The sequence below is a fragment of the Molothrus ater genome, chromosome 14 (genome assembly GCF_012460135.2).
Source record: "Molothrus ater isolate BHLD 08-10-18 breed brown headed cowbird chromosome 14, BPBGC_Mater_1.1, whole genome shotgun sequence".
NCBI classification, from domain to species: Eukaryota; Metazoa; Chordata; class Aves; order Passeriformes; family Icteridae; genus Molothrus; species Molothrus ater.
Genome location: NC_050491.2, coordinates 3,285,017 through 3,311,902, shown reverse-complemented (window position 1 = coordinate 3,311,902; position 26,886 = coordinate 3,285,017). Strand labels below are relative to the sequence as shown.

The following is a 26,886-nucleotide window of genomic DNA, read 5'->3' as shown; positions in this document are numbered from 1 at the left end:
ATCTGGAAACCCTGCAAATACAACAGAGTTTAGCCTTAAATTTTTACTCCATGGAAGTGATGATTTCCATGGTGAGCTCCATACAGAAACAGGAGCTTTGCATCCGGAGGAAGGCTGACATCTCACTGCCATAAAGGGATGTCAGGCTCCAGAATGAGCAAAACTGAGCATCCAGCTGCTGCAGAAGCAGCCTGGAACCATTCCACAAAGAGTGTGCACCTGCAGCTGCTGCCACTGTGATGTCAGGGCCCGTTGGGCTGCCACTGAAAGGTTGGCACGTCCCCGCAGTGCCAACAGGACGCTGCCATTCCTGCAGCCCAGACCTCCTCAATGCCCCTTGTGCTGGCATTCCAGGAGGATCCTCCTCCTCCAGGAGTTCTCCGTGGGCTGCCTGCCAACCAGCAAGGGTTTTAGCTGATTTTGGGTTATGCTGCTCTGCAAGCTCTAGCGCAGCTCTGCAGAAATGATCCAGGAACTTGTTGCCGCAGTGTGTGATTTTCTGTCTGTTGCATCTGGGCTGTATTTTTGTCCAGATAAACCCTGGCTGCTGACAGCTCATCTGAGGAGTGAGTAGTGCTTTGCCCTAGGTGCAGCATATCTGGCTTTGGGATCACTTTCTTCTCTCCCTTAGGAACCGAGCTGAATTTGGAACAGGAATGACAGTGAGATGGCATTGGTTTGGTAGAGCTCATGTCAACAGCTTCTGCTAAAAGGGGAAGCTCATGTCAACAGCTTCTGCTGTCCCACTGGGGCAGCATTTGGAATCTGGGGAGCCCTGTGGGGGTTCCATTCACTATGCACAACAGTTTGGGGAGTCTGTAATTCCCTCACTTTGCTGTTTCCAAAATGCAGCCTGGAAGAGCTTTTCAGAAGTGCTTACAAAAACTGCAATTATCTTCAGAACTGAGGGAAAAGATCTTTTTCCCCCCATAATTAAAAGATTTTACTAGCAACCTGTGCTAAAATAGTGATGACCTTCATGAGGAGATGTAACTTCCCAACAGTGTGTGCTCCTGAACCCAGGAGCTGTTCCTGTGCAGTATCAGAATAGAATTCACACAGCTAAGGGGATTTTGGGAAAGCTTTTCTAGGGAAGCATTTTCAGCAAGCTAAAGAGAACCAACATATGCAATTTAATAGTAGGGGAAAAAAAAACAAAACAAAACTTCTTTAGCTCTTGAGCAGAGCAGAATCATTGACTATTAAAGAACAATTTACATTTTCTTGACTGAGTTTCTATTTTTTTCCTGGTGAAACAGCACAAAAAATAGAAAGATATATAAAAAAATTCATCTGGTATTTTGTCCTGTTCTGTTCATTACTGTGGAAAAGAACTGTTGCTCCTGGAGGGATGATGTGAAATAAAAACACTCTTTTATTTGGGCTGACTTGTTCCATGGGGGATGCCCCACAAGAGGCAGTTTTCTAACAGCATCTGGTTCATCTTCTCTTGCCCACTGCAGATCTGATCATCCAGTTATCCAGAGGTGGATACATGGCAACCTGTCCTTTGGTGAGTGGGAAAGGAACCTTTGACATTCCTAGAGTTTAAGAACTGTGGAGCAAGCTGTGAATGAGCTTTGCCTGCTCCAACAGCGTGCCAGCCTGAAAAAATGTCCATGTCTGGTTTTGCAGCAGCAGCAGCAAAGGGATCCCTGGCTGTTTCCTCAATTTCTGTTCAAGGCTTTTAGACAGATGAAAGTCTGGCTTTGCAGGGGGAAGACTGTGGGTTTAGCCATGGTGGAATATCTAATTCACAGTCCTTTTCAAACTGTGTAATTGCCCCATTTTAATTTAGTTTTAACAACTTAGAACTCCCTTTCTAGTAAGTTTCATGATTTATCTTTAGTACAGCTGGATTTATAGCTGAGCATAAATAAGGTTATAATTGATAATGTAACTCACTGGAACCATTGAAAGGAAGTTTTAAATAACAATCCACACTAATAAATGTTGGGTTGCAATAACAATCCTAGAGAGAGGCATAACATCCACTGGCCAAATTTATTAGGGTTAATATTAAACATTTTAAATAGAGCACCAGTGAGGTGTGAAGGTGGAGAATGGTGCCTTTGATTTCCTTCAGTTCTCTAAGTGGCCTTTAAGCTTTAAAGCAGTTGGAAAAAGCAAATTTGGGGCAACTTGATGCAGTGCTCTGGCCCTGCAGAGCAGCAGCTGAGGTTGTTTCAACCCCCCATAATTTACAGATATTTAAATTGTACTGTGACACGTGCAACAGAGAATTGGGACTGTAGGACCACGTGCATGTCTAGATCAGTTTCTGATGTCAAAGCAGCTGAAAGTTGTAACTATCACACCTCCCACATGGCAGAAGGGAGACTCTCACTCCTGTCCCCAGGCCACAACATTGCCACCAGGACCTCAGCTGGCTCTTTCCCTTCCTGGACAAGAGGAAAATGAGAAGAAGGTGGACAAGGAACCTGCAGCTGTTTCCTCAGGAGAATCAGTAAGTGCCAGCTTTGGTTATCATTGGTGCAATTGAGAGTTTCTGGTCAGCCAGGAGCTGCCATTCACAGCTGGAGGTGCTGAGGGCTGGAGTCCTGCCATGACATTGTGCTTCACCCCAGCCACTGGCACCTGGAAAATTGGGTTGGAATTTCCCTTTTAGTCATCAGTTTCCCTTGCAGGATACAGGAGAAATTGTCTCCTGGATATACCTGCCCCTCTGCACAGATTATTTGAGAAAATCCATGAAAATTGAACATGAAACTGGCCATGAACTTGTTTTGGCTTTGTTCATTCAGTTTGTGATGTGGACAGCAAAAAGCAGTTTAAGAGCACTGGATATGGCTGACAGGCATCTTCCTGAGGGTTTGCATTTGGAATACAAGCTCAGGGGATCCCTGCCTGCTCCCTTCCTGACACTGATTTCTCATCACAGATCCACACCAGCTCTCTGCTGGGAGCTGAAGATGCAGATGATGAGACATTTCTCCTGTCTGACACCCTCAGCAGAAGCTCAGGTGCTCTGGACAAACCCAGGGTCCGGCCACAGAAGAAATTCCCTGTGATAGAGGAAGTGCTGGAGCAGCTGAGTACGTGTGCTGTGCCTCTTGCCTGGTGTGTGTGTCCCAGCCTCAGCTGCACCAAAGGGACAGAGGAAGCAGGAATTCTCTCTGGGCATTCCTCAGGGCAGCTCAGACTGGGTTCAGTTTCCCTGCCCTTCCATCTGTGCTGAAGGCAAAAGCAGGGATGGTTTCTGAGTCAGCAGAAGGTGCTTTGACCTAGGGAATGAACTACTGAACTCCTGAGTGCTGATGGCTTAATCAAGCAGGATATTTTGGTTCCTAAATTCTCTTTAGTCTCCTGACAAGTCACTGGAGCAAAAATACTTCACAGCAATCTATTAGATTGAAGAAAAGCAGTGTGGTCCTTCAAATGGCACAGGCAAGGTTATCACCAGAACTTAGCCTGGTGACCCATGATGAGGGTCCTGGATCCTAGAGCCCCATCATTATTGATTATAACATGAGATGCTGTTCTTTCAAGTCATAAAGACAATCCTTTGATGAACTGCTGAAAGTTGGGAAGGTCCCCTTCTCTCCTGGAAATACTTTGCACCATTTCTTAAAAATGAATCCTAGAACCCAAGGTGCACCTAATCTTCAGAAATATTCAACCTTTTGTTGAATCACACAAAGGGTTTATTCCCAGGAAAATGAAGGCTGTGTTGTTTTAGCTCTCCAAAACATTTGTAGAAAACAAATTCTTGCTTTGGTACCTGGTCTTTCCTGATTTCTGTCTCCTGCGGATATTTCTCCAGGTGCTTTTTTCCTGTCAAGGTAACTCTTCAAAAAGAAATATATGTGGAAATATCTGTGCTTTGGAGCTGCCTCTGTTGCTGTTGTTGCCCACAGAGGGCTCGCAGCCAGACAGTGGGGCTGAATTTCCCATCTGCTGGAGGGTGGTGTCTGTTAGAATTGAGCATCCTGCATTTCATTTCTTTCAGGGGGCATTGTGAACGAGGGGGACCCTAAGACCAAATACATTGATTTTCTTCAAGTTGGCCAAGGGTAAGTCCCATCCCAGTTACTCCTACAAAACCATGGCTGGGCATTTTGCTGCTGTAATATCAAGTGTGAATCCAGGCAAGCTCCAAACATGATGTGGGTTTAGATCCTCCATCACAGTACAAGTCAGAATTAATAATTGTGGTCAGAAGGTGTTGTCAAAGAAAACTCCATGCTGGCAGTGCCTCACCTGCAACAAGGAGCAGGACCTGAGAAATCTCCATCCCTCAAACCTTATTGCCTAAAAGAGCAATTTACCACTCCACAGCTGTCAGATAAAAGTTCTCAATGACATTTATTTCAAATATTTTGCTTAAAAAATATTCAGTAATCCAGATTATAACCACATAGTTTAGCAATTGAAACCAGAGATGAAATAATAAACTCTCACACTGTCATACAAAATCCCACCCTGTGTAATCTGCAGCATGCATTCCCTGGGAAAAAAGACACACAGAGATACAGAAAGAAAGAAAAAAAACCTAACACAACAAAGCAAAATGGAAAAGAAATTAAATATTTCTCAGTTTTTGTAAGGACACCCTCACCCTGCTCTTAGGTTTTGAAGATCTGTGCTCCAGCTCTTTTTCTTCAGTTTTCTTCTCGGTTTTCCCTTGAACACCCTGCATGACAGAGGGCTACTGTGCTGCTGTTTGAAGAACAGATGAACTAATGTGTTTTAAAACACTTCATGCAGCAGAGATCTCCTGGCTGGGCTGGCTTTCACTCCCAGCACCTGAACTGCTTCTCCTTTCTTCACTGCTCTTTTGTTTCCAGGGGTTTTGGGACTGTTTACAAAGCCACGGACCCAGCCACAGGAAATGAGGTGAGTGCCAACACCCCCAGCACACTGTGCAGCTCTTCAGGGCTTTCCCCTCTGCTGTGAGCTCTGCTGGAGCTTTGGGTGCCCAGTAGAGCTTTCCTGCACAGCCTTTCCTCAAGCACAGAGCAGTGGCAGCCTGCAAAACTCATTTTGGACAGGCTTTGTTCCTACTCAGGTCCAGAAAGAATGCTAGAGGGCCAGTGGTGTCTTGCAGAGAGGGACATAATTAAGGCTTAAAATGCCAGAGAATGGGTTATTTCTTTAGAAACCCAGAAAATAATTGCAAATCTCAACTGTGGAGTTCAGATTGCTCATGGAGTAGTAAAATCAAACTTGGAGTAGCACAATTGAAGTTCAAGAACTGAGAAATGTTGTGGGATTGTAATTTTCTTTTGTGTGTGTAACTGCTATGATCTTTTAGGATGGGATTTTGTCCATCATGTACACATGTGTTTGCTTTGTTACTCAACCAAGACCAGCAGCAGTTGCTGAAATAATGCCCAAACCCTATAGAATTGCTGAAGGATTCCCAGCTGTTTTGATATATTTTCACAGTCACAAAATCCTGCTTGCAAAAACCTGTGTAAATAATAACAGAGGTGATAAACTGAGGCCATCAGGAAGAATGTGGGTGCAGGGTGTTGTCAGAGTCTGTGAGGGAAATTTTATTAGGGATAAGGGAAATTTTTGCAGAGTTTAGAAGGCAAAATGTGTCTGGCAAGTGTCCTGTAAGTGGCACCCAAGCAAGTGGAGAAATCAGCTGTTGTCCTGTCACTTCCTGATGTCTGATCAGAAGGTCACAGGGCAGTTGGCACAGCCCAGCCCCATCATTCCAAAAACACTCTCTCCATGGTCATTTTGCTCTATCCAAGCTAGGCACCCCAAACACAGCAAATAATGTGCTCTGACCCCACGATTCAAAGGCTGAACAATTACTTTATTAAGACTATACTATATTACATACTAATACTATATTATAACTATACCAAAGAAAACCCATAACTGTCTCCAGACAGTCAGACACAGCTTTGAGTGACTGGCTAATCACTCAAAATGACTTTCACCCATGTCCAATTAACAAATCACTTCAGGTAAACAATCTCCATAACACAATCCACATGTGCAAAAAACAGGAGCAGTGCATAGAGATAAGAATTGTTTTCTCTTCTTCTCTCTGTGCTTCTCACTGCCTTCCCAGGAAAAGTCCTTGGAAGTTGTGCCTGCTGCTCTCTGTGAAGAGAGCTGTGGCCACAGTGCTCTCATGCAGCAGAACTTCTGGAGCCCATGGGCTCCACTCTCGTTTCAGGTGGCCCTAAAGAAGACGCCTCTCCGCAGACGGAGCAAGAAGGAACTCGTTGTCAACGAGATTCAGATCATGAAGGAAAACAGGCACCCCAATATTGTCAATTATATAGACAGGTGAGTGGTTCTGCTGTTAGCATGGGCATGTCTGTTCACACATGGCAAGACAAAGGTTAAAAAACCTCTTTGGGCACTGGCAGAACATGGAGCTCTTTCTTATTTCTCTATTCATCTCCAGTGGATGGGTGGAGATGGCCTTGGGTCTCCATTAATCTTTCCTGGTGTATGTAGTTGGAAACCTCTTTTCAAAAACCTGGATGTGTCATGTCTTACTAAAACAACAGCCTGTCAGCTCAATACCTCTGTGTTGTTTGGGGGTTTGTTTTTTTCAGGTTGATCATATTTTCTATGCCTTAAAAATAAGTGCTGATAAACCATCATAGGTATTATCTCCCTTGGGCTGTTCCCACTATTTTCCATTGCTATGGAAGCCAGGAAGAAGAAATTCTCATTTGCAGAATCACATAATTTGCCAGCTTTTACATAGTTTTTCCTGTTTCTGACTGTCTTTTATGCAGTGTTTTCCAAATGGTTGGCCAACATCTGTCCTCAGCGCTGCAGAGCCTCCTCCCATGGATAACTCTGCAGTTGTGTTGCCTTGTTCCTGGAGTGAATGGTGGAAGTGATAAATTAAGATAATGATTCAGTTGATGGCAAGTCTCCTGGTTTCAGATTGGTCTCTGCTGTTACTAAATTGCATTTTTCATTTCTCATGAGCCTTTCTTATTTAGACTGCACAGGTTCCAAATACTCTGTAGCCTACAAGGAATGTCTCTCCATTTCATTCTGCCTCCATTTACAAGTGACCTGGAAACAAAACTCCCCTGCAGTCTTTTCCACAAGGTCATTTAGCTGTGCACATTCATCTCCATGCCTTTGTTTCCTTCTCTCAGCTACCTGGTGAATGAAGACCTGTGGCTCGTGATGGAATATGTGGATGGAGGCACTTTAACCAGCGTTCTTCTCCGAGTCTTAATGGAGGAAGGAATGATAGCTGCTATCAGCAAGGAGGTGAGGGACCCTGCTCGTGCTTCCAATGGCTTGGACAGGGTGGGACAGGAGTGACTTTGTGTTCAGAGCTTTATTTCAGTGCTGCTGTTATGAAATGTAAAATAAAAGGGTGTCCTGGTTTGAAAAGACAGGTGTCTATTAAGGAAGGCAGGTGCTGCTCTTGAAATGGAAAATGTAAACCCCCTCTCTCTGAATTATTATAATTTTGAAATTAAGAGTCTCTCAGGTAAAGACAGGGGAATAGGAATAACAGTTCTTTACTAGGAAAGTTAAAAATACAAATGTAATAGTACACTGCCAACAGAACCACAGGCAGTGAAGGACAGAAAATGGGCAGTCTTGGAGAAGATGGGGTCACTCACAAAGACGCATTTTGTAAGAAATGGACTTAAAGAAACCCCCAAAAAGCCGTGCCAAGAAATCACAAAGTGTACCTAGATCCTTTTGTCAGAAAATTTGACTAGGAAAAAATTCCATTTTTGTGAGGTGCTGTGAACTGTTTTTACTACTTGTAATAACCATCCCGGGTCTGAGTATTCTTGTAATGCAATGCCATGCAGCAGAGAACCTGTCCACTTTATAGCTTTGCTCTCAATAGTTGTCACTCATTGTTTTCTCATCTAAATGTACATTTGCAAGATGTGTGTCAACCTAAGACAAAGGGCATCTGAGTGAGCTTCCTGCCAATACAACTACATTTCTTATACTCTGTTATTAGACACTTTTGTCAGTCTCTTTTTTTAAATTTATTTAACATTCTAAACTTTGCCTCATTAAACTGGAGCATATCTGCACTGCATTCTTGGCCTGTAAAAGCAAACATGCTGGTGGCAGAATTTTAAACTAACAGCAAATTAAAACAGAGCCTCACTTCTCACAGCCCTCAGCTTAAAAGGAGAGCATTGCACCCCAAATGGTGTTTGTTTCTGAAAAGTGACTATTATGCTGCTTAATGTGCTGTTGAGGCCAACATAAAACCTCATCATGCAGCCTCCCACACAAAAGTGATCCACTTCATAATGGAGGGAGAGAATTTTTTTTGACAAATCCTCCTTTGTCACCTGGATGGAGAGAGCAGAGCCACTGCAGCCATTCTGGCTGGGTTAGGAATGGACAGTCTATATCAACAATTGGTGTTTCACCTAGAAATTCAATCTTTTAGAGTCATTTCCTTGTCTTGTGTGATGAAATGAGGTTAATTAACTTTTACCCTCATGGGTTTTGTCTCAGTGCCTCAAAGCCCTGGATTTTCTTCATTCAAAGAACGTGATCCACAGAGATGTCAAAAGTGACAATATTCTTCTCGGGATGGACGGATCTGTGAAACTGAGTAGGTGTTCTTGGTCGGGCACAGCATCCCTGTGTTCTCAGACACAGAGTGGGGAATTCTTGTGCTTGGTTTCATGGTTCAAGCTGGCTTTGACAGTATTTTTGTTCTCCTCCTCAGCTGATTTTGGCCTGTGTGCTCAGCTGACCCCGGAGCGGAGCACACGGTGCACGATGCTTGGCTCTCCTTACTGGGTAGCACCAGAAATTGTGAAAAGAAAGGAATATGACACCCACGTGGACATCTGGGCCCTTGGGATTGTGGCCATTGAAATGCTGGAGGGAGAACCTCCATACTTCAAAGAAAGCCCCATCCAGGTAAGGTGCAAACAGTCAGATGTCACTGTCTTGACAATCAGTGCCATGTTTTGTCTCCCATGAAGCAAAATCCCACTCAAATCAGCCTGAAATAGTTCCACCAAGGCCCACTTCTAGAAATGTCCCTGCAGAATGTCTCATCAGAGGAGAAGTGACCTGTGCCAGTGCAAAAATGTGTCTTTTTGGCCTCCAGCACTGCTTGAGTTCCTCCTGCTGTGTTTGATTTCTCTCTGAGCTGGAGCTGGGAATGACAGCAGCAAGTTTCTCCAATTGGGAAATTATTATGAAAAGCATTACAAGTGTGTCTGTAGGTCCAGAAGTCTTTTCAAATTCTGACCAGTACCTTTAAGGGAGGGTCACTGATTCTAGTGATGCCATAATTATGTATTACCAAAAAAATTTCTAAAAGTGTATTTTAGCAAAACTACTTGTAGTAAACATGTTTTAAAGTTTTCAGTTTTAGATCCTAATTCCTTAAAATGAAATTATGAGTTCTTATACCAAACAAGCAAGGAATAGTGGAGGAATGTATAGCAGGATAAAATCTCATGACTATTAGCTGAAACCAGGTTAAATGCTGCACAGTTAATTCCTGAGGAAGACAACAGTTTTGAAGATTTCAGTCTTCCACTCTTTTTTAAAAAGTTCCCTGACTTTTGGGTTGCTTTTGCCTTGTATAAGGCAGCAAACCCGATGAAGAGAATGATTTCCAGATCCCAGAATATTCTGAGGAGGGAGGGATCACCAAGTCCGGCCCCTGAGTGCATGGCCCATCTGGGGACTGCTGTTACCAGCACCATGCTCTGACCAGCTCAGCTACACTCAGGCTCATTATCATCACTGCTCTGGAGGCTGACAGTTCCCTCCTTCCTTGCCCTCAAATGCTGATCACAGCCCCTTGAGAGGCACCAGAAAAGCTGTCAGCCAGCCAGGAGGGGCCTGCAGTGGAGCTGTCACCCCAGGGATGGTCAGTGGCTGTCCCATGCTTCCTCTGTCCCCAGGCTCAGCGCCTGATTGCCCGGAACAGGTACCCCCCTCTGAGGATGCCCAGCAAGATGTCAATTCTGTTCCACGCCTTCCTGCACTCCTGCCTGGACACCAACCCCAGCATGCGCTGGACAGCCAGGGAGCTCCTGCAGGTAAAGGCCCAGGGGCTGCAGGGCAAAGTCTCCTCTCCTGTTAATCCCCAGTCTGGGTGCTTTGCAAAGTAGAATCACAGAAGAATTTGGTTTGGAAGGGACCTTTAAAGTCCATCTGGTCCAACCTCCCTGCCATGAGTGGGGACATCTTCAACTTGATCAGGTTGCTCAGAGTTCTGTCTGCCCTGACTTTGGATGTTTTCAGGGATGGGGCATCCAACACCTCTCTGGACAACCTGTGCCAGTGTTTCACCACCCCTAGCATAAACAGTTTCTTCCTTAGACCTAACCTGAATCTCTCCTCTTTTCATTTAAAACCATTATCCTTTGTCCCTTTGCAAGAGGCCCTACTAAAAATGGGTCCCCTTGAAGCTTTGAAAGGAAGCAGAAAGGTCTCCCTGGGGCCTTCTCTCCTCCAGGCTGAGCAATCCCAGTTCTCTTGGCCTTTCCTCAGAGGAAAGGTGTTCCATCCACCCTCTGACCACTTCTGTGTTGTATTTTGGGAGTGCATTCAGTTTTAGCTGGTGGCAAGAGAACTGCAGTAGACTGGTGCCAGGTACAGAGGCCCAAAATGGTGTTGGTGGAAAAGGAACCCAGTCCCAGCCCAGCAGTCAGAGATGTGGCTGTTCTTGTCTTGGTGCTGAAAACCTGCACCTGAGTGTTCTTCAGAATAGCACAGCCCTAAATCCTAATGGGATCAACATTTCTTAGAGGTGCTGTAGTTCCCTGTGGAACACCTTGCACTCATCTTTTCTGACAACTAAAGCAGCCCCTACCTTTAGAAAAAAGGAACCTTAGTGAGTCCTTTGAGTTTCCTGAAATGGAAAAAGCCCTAAGGCAGCAAGTGGCATTCCCAGAGTGCTGGCAGGGTCAAAATCCCAGTAAGCTGAGGACATCTTGATAAATTGATTATTGCCTCTGACAGCAAGGTCCTGAATATTAAGACTGAAGTGGAGATGGTCCCCTCAGTCCTATTTATGTGTATTTCTGGTAAGCAGAGGAATCATGCTTCCTCTTGTGAGAAACTGGCTTTGGAAAGTAATGGTACCTTTCTTTCTTTTCTTTCTTTCTTTTCTTTCTTTCTTTTCTTTCTTTCTTTTCTTTCTTTCTTTCTTTCTTTCTTTCTTTCTTTCTTTCTTTCTTTCTTTCTTTCTTTCTTTCTTTCTTTCTTTCTTTCTTTCTTTTCCTTTCTTTTCCTTTTCTTTCCTTTTCTTTCCTTTTCTTTCCTTTTCTTTCCTTTTCTTTCCTTTTCTTTCCTTTTCTTTCCTTTTCTTTCCTTTTCTTTCCTTTTCTTTCCTTTTCTTTCCCTTTGGGCAGCATCCATTTTTACGAACAGCCATGAGTCTCTCTGTCCTGCCTGACTTGATCTGTGTAGCCAGGAAAATCTGTCAGGCCACGGAAACAGCTCAGGACAGCAGTGCCAACCCAGAGCAAAAGAAAGAATAAAATTTTCACTCCTTTGGGAGATTTGCTCCCTTCTCACCCAATGGTTCCATTCACTTCTGAATTAGTAGTTGCTTCTTAAAGATGGGAAAGTCCCAATTATGGGGGTTTTGGTATGGTTTGGAAATGGGGAAGGGCCTCCTTCATCCATCAGCTCCAGACCATGCTGCCTCTGGAATGCCCAAGGGCTGGGTTTTGCCCACTTGTGGCACTTCTGGGTGAGGAAGAAAGTGCAATTGCGTTTCCAGCCAAATGGGGCAGGCAAAACATCCTGTTCGATACACAGTCAGCTGGGACTGTGGAGTGTTTGGAGAATTCCCTGTCCTCCCTCCACCTGGCAGAACACGTTGACACCAAAAAATATATAGAGAATACAGAAAAAGATATGTATATAACATAGATTGCTAAATGGGGGGAGGTGTGCAAATGTACATAGACACATGCATAAATATACATGTGTATCATTATTATATGTGTAAATATTTATAGAATATATATTATATATACTCTCTCTATATATATAACGTTTTTATATAATTATATGTATAGATAGTGTGTTACAGAGCTATGGACATATATTTACCTTGTACCTTATATTGTCCCCTATGCACAACCCCCCCATAACTCTCCTGAACTGTAGTTCCTTACATAATGCTCCATATGAGATATAAAAATATGTATACGCATATATAAAATATATATATACGCATATATTATATATAATATATATATATCTGTATATACATAGATATTGGGGGTGTATGTATATATAGTGTGTGCATATATGTATGAATGTATATATGTACACATATTAAAAAATATAATTTTTTTATATTCATGTATGTATATATATATATATATAAATTTTTTATATTCACTCAGAGGTGCTTCTATAATTGTTACACAGTGTGTAGAGAGCTATAATAGCGTGTATAGGCTAACGTGTGGCAGCCTCTATAAATTAAACACCGTTTTTTTCCGGTGTGTGGCACCCGCGGTCAGGTGTCGGTACCTGGCCCTGGTCACACCTGTGTGGGTGGACACCGAGCGCCCTCTCGCGGCCGCCGCCGGCGCAGAAATCGCTAAAATTGAATTTTTTTGTAAAATTTTATTTAGGTCACTTCGTATTGAAAAGTTACAAAATGTTGCAATGAAATATTTTACACCCGTTTCCACCTGTTTTTATTTTTGAGGTGGTTCGAGCGTGTACATAAATGCAGCCCTTCTCCCCTCCCAAAAAACCAACCCCAAGATATTTTCCCACATGCTGATATTGTTACAAAATGAACAATTTTAAGTACCAATGTCAGAAGCAGGCAGCAGCACAAGCCCCTGTCAGCCTGCCCTTGCCTGGCTTCACCTGGGAAGGCAGAGGCATCTGTAAACCAGCAGAGCCAGCTGTGTTCCCAGGCTGGATCAGCTCTTCCTGATGGGAAAACCAAACACTTCCCAAAAATAATCAATGCAGGCATCCTGCTGAGCCTCCTGCAGCTCCCAGCACTGCCAGTCCCTCAGGGCAGCACTGGCCAGCAGTGCCTGTCCCCGTGCCACAGGGACAAACTGGGGCAATGCCTGGAGCTGGCACAGTGAGCAAGGCCTAGAAGTCACCATGTCTGTGCCCCCGACCCTGAGTTCCCACTTTGCCAGGCTGTACATGCCCAGGAACTGCTGGTCACACTCCCTGTGTCCCACTGATGCTGGGGACAGCCCTGGACAGAGCCTGGAACAGGTTTGTGGTGCTGGGATTGGGGACCAGGGCTGTGTGGCTGCAAGGAAAGAGCCAAGGGACTCAGGAGCTTCCTCAGCCAAATCGTGGGGCAGGGAGGCACAAACCTCTGGTGCCATCTCAGTGTGGAATGTTTTTCAGGCCAAACACTGACCCTTGGCCAAGCTAAGCCCTGGGAATGGCCCCATCCCATAGGGAATGGCCCCCATCCCATAGGGAATGGCCCCCATCCCATAGGGAATGGCCCCCATCCCATAAGGAACACTGGGATTCCTTATGGTCTGGGCTGTGGGAGCTGCTTCCTGCAGAGTGTGAGGAAAAGCCAAGCAAACAGCTCTCAGTGCAGGACTAGGGCAGCCCTGACATTTGCAGTTCCCCTTGTCCAAGCTTTGGTCTGCATGACAGTTTATGCTTTTAAAGAGAGAAATCTCAGTTTACAAACGTTTCTGGAGTAAGCAGCCCTGAAGCCATGAGCTTACAGAGAATGTCACTTGCCTGTGGGGCCTGTAGTTCACACCTCTGACAAGATCTCTGCTGTGCCAAAGGGCCTGAGCCCAAGCTGTCTGAAAAGAGCTGGATTTTGGTCCTTGGTACATGCAAGCTGATGGCACTGCAGCATCATTCACAGCCCCACAGACCATCTCTGGCATGTCAAAGAAAGCATTTTCCTACCGCAGCAATGATCCTTTTGGAGCCCTGAGGAGACCTTTTGTGAAAACATTAGCTCTGTCAAGAGCCATTTCATAAACTGTAAAAATCGCACAGTGTGGCTGAAGTGGCTATGAGGCACATAGAAATCCAAATTTCCTGGCTGTAAAAAGGCAGAATGGTCTTTCAGCTTAGAAATCCAAATTTCCTGGCTGTAAAAAGGCAGAATGGTCCTTCAGCTTCACTTTCCCACCCAGAATCTGCAGCTGTGTAAAATCCATTTCTGAGTGTCTGGCAGAGAGCCCCGTGCACTGCCAGGGTCACTTCCCCAGCGTGCCCACCCCAGACAGCTGCTGAGGGAACCTGCCCAGGGCTGCAGGGCAAGGGGAGAGCTGGCACCAGGCCCCTGCTGTGAGGGAAATGTGAAATAACACCCATCCTCCGTGGTACCTGAGTGAAACTCCATCAAACATCAGCGTGCCAGCAATAAATGACTGCAAAATTTTGAGAGTGAGACCTGACAAGTGCCAGGGAGCAGCACACCCTGCTTTTACAAACCCACCTTTTTCATGAGCTCATTTTCTCCTCTTTCAGCCTGGTGCTACACGTACCAAAACAAGAGGGCTGTTATCCCATTTTTAGCATTATGTGGCTTAAACAAAGCAAGGAGGCTCCCATTACTGAATCTGTGCTCTGAGCAAAGCCACAGCTGAACTGTGAGGTGCCTTTGGACAGAGATACCAAACTGTGAGTCACCAGCTTGAGGTGGAGAAGAGAACAATCAGAAAGTCAGTCTGAGAGCCCTGGGGTGAACAAAGCTCTTATTTGCTGTGGTGTTCAAACAGGCACTGCAAGATCTGCCCCTCTATTTTAACGTTGTCCTGGCAAGAATGGTCTTAAGGCCATGAGCTATGACTGAGCTCCTCGAGTAGTGACATTTTCACCAAGGAACAGAAACACCTAATCTGTAGTGAAATTCATCAACAAATTTATATTCTTCTATGGGAAAGATGTGGAAAAAAAAAATCCCCATGAATCCCCCTTGTATTTGCCAGTCCCCAAGCTGCTGGTGGGTGCCTGATGGAGCTGCAGGCATCCCTGCCTGCATCCTCAAGGATGCTCACAAGCTCACCTGCCAGCATTCCATTTGGCCCCTTTCCTGTCACCTTGTTCTTCTAAGCCTCCTGATATTTACATTTTTGTAATGGAGTTTCTCACGCACTTTGATGTAAATAATTGTTGTTTTTACATTCCTCTCTAGAGGAGGACAAATTTGATAGACTACTGTTGGTTTGTCCAGTGTCATTGGAGACGTGGCACTTTTATCCTCCAATCCACTGTCACTTTGGAAAGTCTATAAATGTTAGAGTCAAGAAATAAACCACCCTTCTTCTTCCTTTGCTGGTCCATGTAGTTTTGTTTTGTGTTGTATTGCGACACTCTCCTACTGCATGAGCTGTATCACGAGCATAGATATGTATTAATATGCATTTCCCCCCTTCCCAACGGAGGGCTTTTTTCCCCCCTTTAAAGCGATTATGCTGATGTGCTCCCCGTGTGCTGCCGGGAGGTGACAGCTCCGTGCGGCTCCGCGGCGCTCAGAGCTCGCCGAGGTCATCGCTGCAGAGCACGGTGACACTGATGTGTCCCGGCACCTCGGCCGCTTCCCCGCCGCCCCTGCCCCGCAGCTTCAGCCTCTGCTGCTCGCGGGGCTCGCCGGGGGACGCTGCCAGCAGCGCCTGCCCAGGAAGCGGTCGCGCAGGAGGCTGCAGTTCCACACCTGGCGACCGGGGGACACAAAGAACGCGGCTGAGCCAGCGCTGCCGGGAAGGGTCAGCCCCGATAACCCTTTGGAAAAGTGTGCGTCTAAATTTAGCTAATTGTCTGGAGAGCATGAGGGAGAGTCTGGATTTGCATGCTCATTTACATAGACTATGCAAATAAGGAGAGAAATGCGGCTTTTTGCTTTCTAGGTCAGAGCCTGCCTAGGAGAGGAATAAAAATGACCTTTTTTAGCTCATCAGCAGTAAAACCTACCTACAGTAGGCTGTCTGCTGCTCTGCCTGCCTGTGCTCACCTCTGCACCTCCTCAGTGCTAGAGTTTGAGAGCCTGGCCCACAGACTAGGCTGAGGACTAAGATTTCCTGGACTGCATCATCACAATGCCAGGCTCTACTTCTCCAGTTACTGTTGAGGTAAACAGTGAGGTCTAGTTCTCACAGGACTAGAATTCAGGGTAGAAAACTTCTTAATAACAGCCTTAGCATTGGGTTTGTTTCAAACACCGACTCTGGACAGCACTTGGCTTTTCTTTGTCTCTGTTTCATCAGGTACGACATGGGGCAAAACGAATTCAGTAAATTCCTTCAAAGCCTTGGAATGAAACATTCCTTGGAAAGAAATATGCATTGGAATTAAACATTCCTTGGAATGAAGCATTCCTTGTGATCCCCCAGTGCCATCATCTGGTGTTTGTGGAGCAGAAGCAGCAGCAGAGCTCCAGGCAGAGCCCAGCAAGGGGAGCAGAGGCTCTCACTCTTCTCTCCTGGGTCACACAAAGGAGCAGCTGGCCCAGTGAAGCCCAGGGCTGCTGCTGTGCTGCCCTCCCTGCCCCGAGCAGCTGCCCTGTGGCTGTCTCACCTGGATGGTGACAGGACTGTCGATGTCCTTCCTGTAGAAGATCACCTGGGTGTTGAAGACGGGGTTGGTGGTGTCGTGCTGCACCGGGGAGCGCCGGCTTTGGTTCTCGCACTTGATGAGCACATAGGGATCTGCTCCTGGAACACAATCAGCAGCACAGCTCTGGGCACACAGAATGGCAGCTGAGAGCTGCCCAGAAACCCAGCAGAGCCAATCCCCTCCTGTGCCTGGCAGCACCACAGGACCGGGCACCAGAGCACGTCACAGCCACTGCTCCCTGTCCAGGTGAAAACACAGAATCATGGAATGGTTTGGGTTGGAAGGACCTTAAAGCCCATCCAATTCCACCCCTGCCATGGGCAGGGACACCTTCAACTGTCCCAGGTTGCTCCAAGCCCCATCCAGCCTGGCCTTGGGCACTTCCAGGAATCCAGGGGCAACCACAGCTTCTCTGGGCACCCTGTCCCAGGGCCTGCCCACCCTCACAGGGAATAATTTTTCCCTAATATCCAATCTAACCCTCATATATCACCCCCTGCAATTGTTCAACATTCTAGAAATGCCTTGTTTTTACACTGAGTATTTTTATTTCTTACTAAAGTTGATATTCTCTTTCCTTTACAATAAGGAGCAAGAACCATTTTGGAAACACCAAGCATATTCAAATAGAATGGGCCATTTCATCTTCTAATTAACTTTTAATTAAACAAAGGCAATACCATGTTTTGTATTTCAACATAACTCTGTCCATTTCTGTTGTTAATCACAGAATACCTTTTTTTTCCACACCTTGCAACTTCGTAGATACAGATTATAAATAAACCCAGGGTATCTGTAAGTCAGGCTCATGAGAGTTTCTGACACACTTTATTTCACCATCTACTTGAAAATACCATTGCAGCCAGAAGGCAGCACAATTTTAGGCAACTTCAGCTTTTTAACAAACCATACCCAGATGATCTCCGTCAAACTCATCACTCATTTACCAACACAACCAGGTACCAACACGAACAAACCACATAACAGCTGCATCCAAGGCAGACACAGAGTTTTCCATATGTTGCTCTGTGGTTACACCTGGCCAGAGCTGTTTCCCTGACAACCCCTCACAGCTCCATGGCAGGTAGCAGGATATTGGCTTTTCTGATGGGCGATTGCCTTCTGTGTCACTGAACTGTGAATTCAGCTCTGGGGCACGGGGTAGCACCAGGCTGTGTCACCAGGGCTGGAAAAGCTGCCTTCCTTGCAAAGCAATTTGGAAAATGGATCTGGATAAAACGGGGTCCTGCCTGTCACCCCAATGGTGTTAACAGCTTTGTCCGAGGGCAAAGAGCTGAGCAACACCCGATCATTAACAGTAATTAAGAGATAAAGAGCATAAGGAGGGGTGGGGAAAGGGCACAGAGCTAAAGAGGTGACAGGCACATCTGCTGGATGGATGAGGGAGCAGTTAATGAGGGGATTGGCAAAGTGAAGGGAAAAGGAAAGAAAATATCTGAAGGAAACATTCACATTCTCAGCAAGACCTCACAGAGGGAGGTAGAAGGGGGACACAAAATGTTCCTGTAGCCATGATGCTCCAAAATGTTCTGACCCCGTGATGGCAGTGCTGGATGGGACAGTTGTTTTAGGAAAACTGGCTCCAATTCCACAACAAAAGCAAGCAGTGGGAGAGCACATGGGGGATCAGATGTTCTCAGCTATGGATGGCCCAGTTCTGTGCCTGGTTTATTTACAGGACAAAGAAAAAACACCAAGGTCTGCTAGAGTGGAAAAGCAACGTCCTGGTATTGGCCACGAGGTGGGAATGAAACTGGAGCTGCTGCTCAGGAGACAGCTCTGGCAGTGGAAGGAGGGCTGGGTTCAGCTCTGGGGCACACAAATGGCTCCAGCTCTGCCCTGAACCCCATGGCAGCTCTCCTACCTCAGTCCTGGCCATGCTGCTGCTTTGGGAAGTTGTACAAAAGAACAGTGCAAAGGAAAAAGTTGGAATCTGTAAAAACCAGAAACACCTGAACAGTAATGGCATTTCTAAGGCTTAAAGAAATCTGGGCTCAGTAGTCTAAGGCTTAATTTTTGGGTTTTTGAGAAGTGCTCCAAGGATCTAACACCCACACCCTGCAGCACTGTACCCAAGCAAAAGGCGTTCAGGAAAACATTCCTGAGGGAACATTGCCTTCCCACTCCTCTCTACTGCTCTTCCCAGAACCTGGAGAGCTCTGACAGCCTCAGCCACTGCAAAAGGGCATGGCACAAACAGCAGGAACAGTGCTGAGACACAAGCACTGCCCTGGCAATCACAGCAGGCTGTTTTGCCTCTTGCAGGTGAATCTCTGCTTCTCCTTCCTTCTGCTTCTCAGGCTGCTCCCAAGGCAGCTCCACTAAAGAGTCTCTGCTTCCAGGGCTGTCACACACCACAGATCTCAACACTCAGTTCATGTTCTAAGTGGTGAAAAACAATTCAATGTGCAAATCCAACGTGGAACGTCAGCAGGAAGACTTAAAAGTGCAAAAGGTGATTTGTTCTCAAAGAGAAACTCAGGGAAAAGGCCTGACAGACAGTAGCGAGAGCCATTTTAAAACCAGGCTGGGGAATGAGTGACAGAAAATCCTCTAGCACAGAGTTTCCTCATCATCCTGCAGACCTGCCACTGTGCCTGGCTCACAGACAGCTGGATCCACTTCAGAACACACTGACTTGGAGAGAGGCACTTCCACAAGGAGCATCCAGGACTGAGTCTGGAATCATCCGCTATTCTTGACTACAGCAAACCATCCATTACCTTGTCCAGACAGAGCAATGGATCAAAGACAGCATCAAGGAGGAGCTTTCCAATAAACGTTTAAAATAAAAATAAAATAAATTTCCTCTGGCCTGGAACAGGGCTCTAATAACAACCAGCACTGAGCTGTGAAAAATGAAGGCTATCAGAAAATTAAAAAGCTAATGACAACTGGACAAGTTTCCTAATTAACTCAACATCAGGTGCTATAAAGGCATTTTGGTGTCCTTCAGGACACTTCCTCTGACAGACACACAGTTCTATATAAAGCATTTAACTCCTGTTCTACGTTACCCAGCTGAAAATGATTGTTTGAAAACCAAAAAGTCCTCCCTGAAGTGCTCTAATGAGGTAAATGTAACACACTACATGAGTCTGTGCCATTCAGCTGCCTCCTGGATATTTTCCATTTAGAAAATACACAGGCCTGACAGAAGAACCTTACTAATCCCCACAATTAGCTCCTCAGGAGGGTCTGGCTACTCCTGCCCATCCTGACCAGTTATGGACCTGCCCATAACTTGCTGTTGTGCATCCCCATATTCATCTGATCTCTCCTCTGGAGCAGGTTTTACAGCAAGATGGAAGAACAAATCCCATAAATCCTCTTTGGATAATTTCTGGTTGCTTACATATCAACCCAAATCATCTTTAGAAGACTGAAAGCCAATCCCACTCCTCCAGACTCTCTTTGCACTTACCTCCTGATCTGTCTTGTTTCTGCAAACCCTCTGCAGAGTGGACTTTGATCTGGGTGACTCTGCGTGGGTAGCCGCAAAGAAGACTCCAACACGTCATTTTAGGCCTATCTGCCTCCAGCTCCCTGAAAAATCATGGAAAAAGCAACCTAAGCAAAGAATGTCAAGCAAACAATCGATGGTTGTGGAAATCTGGCATTTTTAGAACATGAGATTTGTAGTTTTTCCTCATCTGCCATTTTTGAATTCTGTGGTGCAGAAATGACAGATGTGAGAAATAAAAATAGAGCAAAGCAAAGTCAAACAAATTTGTGTTATCTTTTGCGTGGAAGCAAAAGTGGTGAAAAAAACCCCAATTTTAAATAGTGGAAAATACTATCAAATCAAGAAATAAATACAGTGAGCCTGATTCATGAAGCACTGGTTCTACTCTTGCAGCAGCCACTGCTTTCAGAGGAGATGGCCACAGAAACAACAACTATCACTGTAATCACAAGCACCAGTGCTCAAGGTCCTGACCTGAAACTGGGGGCCACTACAAGAACTGAAGTAAAAAAGCCAAAAGACTCAAAGGGAATCATCCAAGATGCCCTTAACTAAACATTTCCTGACCATGTAGGATAAAAACAAGAGCAGGCTCCCGGTGCTAAGGTGATTTCAGCATTTCTTGTAAGAAAAGGAAAGGCCCAAAGCAAGGGGGCCCCGGGCCGAGCAGGAGCGTTCCCGTCGAGGGTTCTGCAGCGCCGGCGCTGGGGCTGCTCAGCAGCGATGGCCCCGATGGCCCAGATGGAGCAGCACAGATTCAGTGGGTCAGAAGCCCCTTTTGATCCTGTTTTTTGTCCCTTTGGATTGGTTTCTTTTTGGATCCTTCATTTGCATGAAGGTTTAAGGTGCTCGATTGGCCATGACAGTTCTGTCCAGGCTGGCTCGTGGCGCACTTTACTGAGGTGTGTTCTGGTACCTTGAGTACCGGATTTCTTATAACTACCCTTTTAACCCCTTTTACAATATAACATCCAAACTAACAGCACATGCTTAACGATCTACCAACTATTTCACAACAGTTTCTAACTTTTTTTTAACAATGTACAAACCTGGATGTTCTCAGAGGTGCTCCTGATGTCTCCAGGGCCCAGTTCTGGAGCCACATGAGCCAGTGAGTTGCAGGACAACCTGGCAACCCCTCCCATGGAACTGCAGCCTGTGGGCTAAGGAGGATCTCCTGCAGCTGTGAGTGGCACCCACCTGAGTTTTGAGGGCACATCTGTGTAGAGCCTGAGGATGAATTTTGTGGGGACACCTGGGGTGTAGGTGGTGGGGACCAGGACGTAGCGGCCTTGCTGCAGGGTCCTCCTCAGGAACACGCTGCGTGTGTTCGAGTAGGGAGATGTGGCCACTCTCTCCTGCACCGTCAGCTTGTGCAGCCTGTACCTCCTGTTGTCCTCCACCTGCAGCAGGAGAGGGGTTAGGGACAGCAGGGCTGAGGGCAGGGCTCTCCCTGAGCACCACACAGCTTTTGACCCAACAAGGCAAATTGTTTGGGAAGTGTTTTCTCATCCAGTTAAGCTGTGGCAGGTGAAAGTTTGGGGCTGGCAAAGACAGGAGCCCACTGAAAGAGATGATGTGATGCTGCTGCAGAGCTTGGAACACTTCAGAGATGGACACACAGCCCAAAGACAAGGCTGAGATCCCACGGGAAGAGGTTTTACAGAGACTTCTGTGAGCCAGAGAGAAGTTTGATAAGAGAATCCATGTTTGATAAGAGGATCCATGTTATCCCTAAAAGAATTTTCTACCAAGGTCCTTGACATAGAAGCCAAGAAAGAAAGAAAGAAGAGAAACCTACAACTGCCTATTCCAATGAGCACTTTGTTTGTCTCTCATGACCAATGAGTAAAGTGTAAACTGATGAGTTTTGTTAGAATGTATAAAAAGCATGCATGCTATTAAAAAAAAACAGTTTGAAGCCTTCTGAAAATGGAGCGTTGCTTTGTCTTGTGACCATCTCAACTATGACACAAGATCCTTCTGTCTCCCTTCTCTAGCCTTTCACAGCAGGCTCCCAATCCAGATGCACACAGCTGGGTTTCCCTTCCCCTTTCCTGAATACAAAAGCCACAGAATAACTATGCATGTTTTCTTCTAAGCCTTGAAGTTGTGCTTAACTCTTAACATCCTCCCCAGAGCACTGGTATTGCCAGTTTAAATCTAAACCTCTCTCTCAAGCAGCTCTTGAGCAAAGGCAGCCCTTCATTCTTTTCTGGCAGCTCTCTTCCCAAGGCCTTTAGTCATGCTAATGAGCCTGGTGTGTTAGAATATACCTAAAATAGAAAAATTATTGATTAGAAATAAAAATAGAGTACTGAAGCTTTTAGAAAGGTGTGATTTTCTTTTTCAAGCCTTTCCAAATTACAGACACGAACAACGGAAATTATTCTGCTTCCTGCAACAACACTTTTCAATATATGTGGTTAACAGGTGATTGGCAAATGAGTAGGTGTGATGCAGATGTCAGCAGATCTAACCAACTGTTAAAAATTGACTTTTTCTTAGGGTAGGGCCATAGATTTAATGTAGTCCCAGGAGCTGTAGCAACAGATGACAGGATTACCCCAATCCTCAGTGAAAGAGTAGAAAAATTGCTGTTTCTTTGCTTCCCTCCTCTGAGTTTGAGTGTTTTCATTTTACTCAATTTGCCTTGAGAGTGCAATTAAATTACCTTTTGGGATCCCTGTGGTTCCTTTTCCCATATATTCATTTCCTGCTCACCAGTCCAGCTTTTGAAAAGACTTTTTTTCTAAGGGGCAACAGAAAAACTGCAGACTTTTCAACCTCATTCTCCTGGCTGTATTTGCTGGTGAAATGGAGGCAGAAGAAGGAGAAAAACCCTGCATGTTTTAAGTATTAATATAATTTTGCCTTTCTCTAGGAAGTTTTGGGAAACACTTAAAATTCTTTTGCAAGACATAAAATTTATTTATCTCTAATAAATGAAATTTATTCAAATAGAGTTTGAGCTGAACTAAAATCAGTTGAGTTCCCAGGCCAGACTGCAGTGCCCACACAAAGTCTGAGCACAGAGCCAGACCCCAGGATAATCCTGATATATTATCTGAAAGATCCATTTTCAAAGTAGTAACTACCAGAGTGAGTGCCCAGACCCCACAGACAGTAAGAGAAGTTATAGGTCTGAATTTGCATGTGCTGGGAGAGAGAAGAGCAGGAAGGTGGGAAAGGGAGTAGGAATGGATGAACAGATCACTGATTATCTAGATCTATCTATCTAGAGATGATCTCTGGCTGCCAAAGATCTCACTGTCAGGGAGAAGCAGGACTGAGCAAACTGACCAAGCTCTGCACCAGGAGCACAGCTGGCTGCCTACCTTGAGGATTTCAAAGCCAATTGTGATGTTGTCTCCTTTCCCTTCTTTCTTGTACTTGCGGCGATCCTCCTGCTGTAAGGACACCAGCACTTTGTCCTGGGCCTTCTTAACATCAAAGAGGTACTGGGAGGAGAGAGGAGAGAGAAAAGCTGTTGGAATTTTACCCTCAGGAGGCTGAGGGTAAAGCCATCACCAAGGAAATATGTTATCTTAGGTTGGAAATGGGGGTGTGTGTCTGTCCCCATCTGTCAGAGCTGGGGCAGTTCTGTTCTTGGGGCAGTTTCTTCTTTATCTCTCCCACAGCCACTCCTCCCTCCAGGAGATCTCTGCTGTCCATGGGCCATTAATTATTAATTATCTTCTGTCCATGGGCAAGGAGTCCATGTCCATGGCCTGCATGGCTGATCCAATCCCATCATCCCATGGGGAGACGCTGTGCCCAGGGGAGGAGCCAAGCATTCCTACCTGGATCCAATCTGAGCTTTGGGACAGGCCAGCAGCCTTTGCCCAGGGCATTGCCAGAGGAGCAGCTTCTGCTGCCCTGCATTGCCAGAGGGAGCCCAGGCCCATCTCCAGCAGCCCTGGAGCTGCAGAGGAAAACTCCCCCCTTGTGCAGGATCCCTGCTCCAGCAGAGCCACAGCTGGCACTGCAGGAGGGCTGAGCCCCCATGGGATGGGGCTGTGCCACCCCCTGACACACAGGGGACAGGGACTGCTCTGACTCTGGCTGTGGGGTTTTTTTTGTATTATTGCATTGTTTATTTTATTTTTTAAATTTTCTTCCCTAGTAAAGAACTGTTATTCCTATTCCCATATCTTTGCCTGAGAGCCCCTTAATTTCAAAATTATAACAATTTGGAGGGAGGGGTTTACATTTTCCATTTCAGGGGAGGCTCCTGCCTTCCTAAGCAGACACCTGGCTTTTCAAACCAAGACATATGTTTATACAAAGGAGACAAATGGAAATACATTTGAGGGAAGAAGGAGAGTTCTCCATGGAGCAGATGTTCCCAGCAATGCATAGCTGGAAAATGAATGCTAATAATAAGGATCTTAAAATCAAAAGTATCAAGTAAATAAATCTTACTAAATCTGACTTGAACAGTTACATTACTAAAAATCACTACCAGACCAGTTCATAAGTATGAACAAAAGAAGGTCAGACAGGTATTTCTTTATATGATAAGGAATTAATTTGTTCATTATTCGAGAGTCCTTTAAATTTTGCTTTGAGCATGCACAGAGCAAACCTGAGTTGTCAGGACCAGAGGAGTGAAGAGGACATTATTTACCCCAAGTTTGGACAGATGCTGTACTCAAGCTGTACCCATCCTCAAAGACTTTTAAATGTGAAGAAAATAAATAGAAACATAAACCTGTAGCAGTGCACAGCTGGGTACCATGTGCACCACATGTTCTGATTTAAGTAGAAATTCCCTGGCAGCATGGAGAGGAATACCATCATTGGTTCAATTCCCTCCTCCCTCTTCCTTTGACTGCTGCTAAAAACCAAATTATTGAGCTTTGCTCCGAGGTAGGTATTGAGATTGCCTTGGCTACAGAACCATCCACATCCCTCTGCCTTGGAGCTCTGCTGGGCAAGGTCCCATCCATTTATGATTTGTGTTTTATATCCCTTACTGCAGCAGAGAAAGCACAGGGCCCTGGGAGAGTCCCAGGGGTTGTAAGAGAACCTAAAAAGTGAGATATAAAGATGCAGCAATACCCACATTTTAATTTAAGGCACATTTTAATCCCTGAGCCATACACAGGTTGCCTCCCCAGGCAGCCCAGGGTGCTCCAAGGCCATGGAGGGGTGGAAGGACAACAAGTGGAACCAGGAAAGTTCTCCTGGTGTGGTGACAGCTCTGCAACTGTGACCTTCTTCTGATGGTACCTCAGAAGGCAATGATCTAGAAGTCAGTAGGTGACTGTAGAATACACAAATACTTGGCTGAAATTGCCTTATCAAAGGGGCTGGAAGTGGCCCAATCCCTCTCTGCACAGATAAACCTCACAGGAGGCCTCAGTGCCAGGAGAACAGAGAGATTATCTCTAGATTATGGTGGGGTGTGCCACAGTAAACTGTAATGGCCCTAAGATAACAGAAATGTGTTCCAGCACTGCTGCTAAGAGCCTTTTAATCAACTGGCCCAGAGATAACACTGGAATACAGAGGCCTTCCACTGCATCAGGCATTGCACTCAGCTGGAACTGTGCATGTTGTTCTCTGTGACAGCTAAACACTTACAAATGAGACCAGACAAGCTCTTGGAACACATCCAGAATCTCACAGAATTAATACCTGAATTACTTCACCCCCTGGAAATGAGGCACTGACAGAAGGCAGAGCAGTGAGGAACTGCAGGATGAGCTGGGAAGCTGAGATCTGATGTGAGCAGCAGAGGCTGCACTGCTGCAGCATCCTGCTCTGAAAACACAGGCTGCAGGCAGAAACCTCCCTTGCAAGTGCACAGAAGCAGATTCAAAAATATCTTTAATTAATCTGGACAGAAAGATCCATTTTCAAAGTAGTAACTACCAGGGTAAGTGCCAGACCCCAGAGAGAGTAACAGCAATGCTATATCTGAATTTGCATGTGCTGGGAGAGAGAAAGGCAGGAAGGTGGGAAAGGGAGTAGGAATGGATGAACAGATAAACTGAATAGCTTGAAATGACCAGGTAGGATGAGCAAGGAAAATTCCATAATGCTGATGAGAGGGTGAGCTTGGGGAAGAGAGCAGGTACTTCCAGAATCTGACATTAATGCCAAGGGATACTAACTAAATACACTGGATCAAATCCCTGAGCTGTTTAAGGGGGTTAAGTGAGTTCTGTCTATAGAAAATCAGACTTGCTGCCTTTCTATGACCGGGAAAATGAAAGAAGTCCAGGCAGGATGTCAGTAATTCTGTTGTGTGAGTGACTCAGCAGCCCCAAGCATGATCAGTCCTAAATAAATATAAAAACTCTTCTGAGAAATTGCACCAAAACATGCAGCACACAGCACACCCCCAGGACAATGAGATCTTTTGGTTTGTAGTCACTGCCAGCTCCTAAACAGGGTGGGTACTTCAGGAGCCCCAGCTAAAGTGGGTACATTTCAATACCTCACAAAAGTTTCCACCTGGGGGTTCTGCAGGAAGGTCTCTGTTATCAAACACCTCACAAAACAGAGGGGTTCCCACCTGGGGGTTCTGCAGGAAGGTCTCTCTGTTATCAAACACCTCACAAAACACAGGGGTTCCCACCTGGGGGTTCTGCAGGAAGGTCTCTGTTATCAAACACCTCACAAAACACAGGGGTTCCCACCTGGGGGTTCTGCAGGAAGGTCTCTCTGTTATCAAAGCAGCCCCCAGATCGGTTCAGCAGGGGCTCTGGATGCTTTGCCCAAGCCCCATACATCATTTCCTTCTCCCAGGTCTTGTGGAGGCTGAAGCAGGAGGTGTTCACAGTCCTGCAGATGTCCACATCTGTGAAATTCTTACACCAGTCCTCAAACGTCATCCTGCTCCAGGGAACACCAGGGAAGTAATGGTTTGTTTAAAAATAAAG

The 26,886-nt window shown here is 45.6% G+C and overlaps 2 protein-coding genes across 2 annotated transcripts in view; one reads left to right on the top strand and one right to left on the bottom strand.

The window, feature by feature from the left end:
• Nucleotides 1–463: 463 nt before the first annotated feature.
• LOC118698825 (serine/threonine-protein kinase PAK 3-like) lies at nucleotides 464–11,456 on the top strand. Its single transcript, XM_036402365.1, has 12 exons — nucleotides 464–566; nucleotides 1,464–1,513; nucleotides 2,360–2,467; nucleotides 2,903–3,056; nucleotides 3,971–4,034; nucleotides 4,809–4,857; nucleotides 6,161–6,273; nucleotides 7,110–7,227; nucleotides 8,458–8,557; nucleotides 8,675–8,871; nucleotides 9,873–10,010; nucleotides 11,328–11,456. Exons 1-12 carry the CDS (start codon nucleotides 464–466, stop codon nucleotides 11,454–11,456), a joined length of 1,323 nt encoding a protein of 440 aa, XP_036258258.1.
• Nucleotides 11,457–14,146: 2,690 nt separating this feature from the next.
• CAPN6 (calpain 6) overlaps nucleotides 14,147–26,886 on the bottom strand; it is a 47,412-nt gene continuing 34,672 nt past the window's right edge. The window contains 7 exon segments of the mRNA XM_036402173.2: nucleotides 14,147–15,574; nucleotides 15,577–15,607; nucleotides 16,468–16,604; nucleotides 19,952–20,073; nucleotides 21,194–21,396; nucleotides 23,332–23,454; nucleotides 26,644–26,839. Coding sequence (XP_036258066.1) covers nucleotides 15,426–15,574; nucleotides 15,577–15,607; nucleotides 16,468–16,604; nucleotides 19,952–20,073; nucleotides 21,194–21,396; nucleotides 23,332–23,454; nucleotides 26,644–26,839 — 961 coding nt within the window. The 3' untranslated portion in view covers nucleotides 14,147–15,425.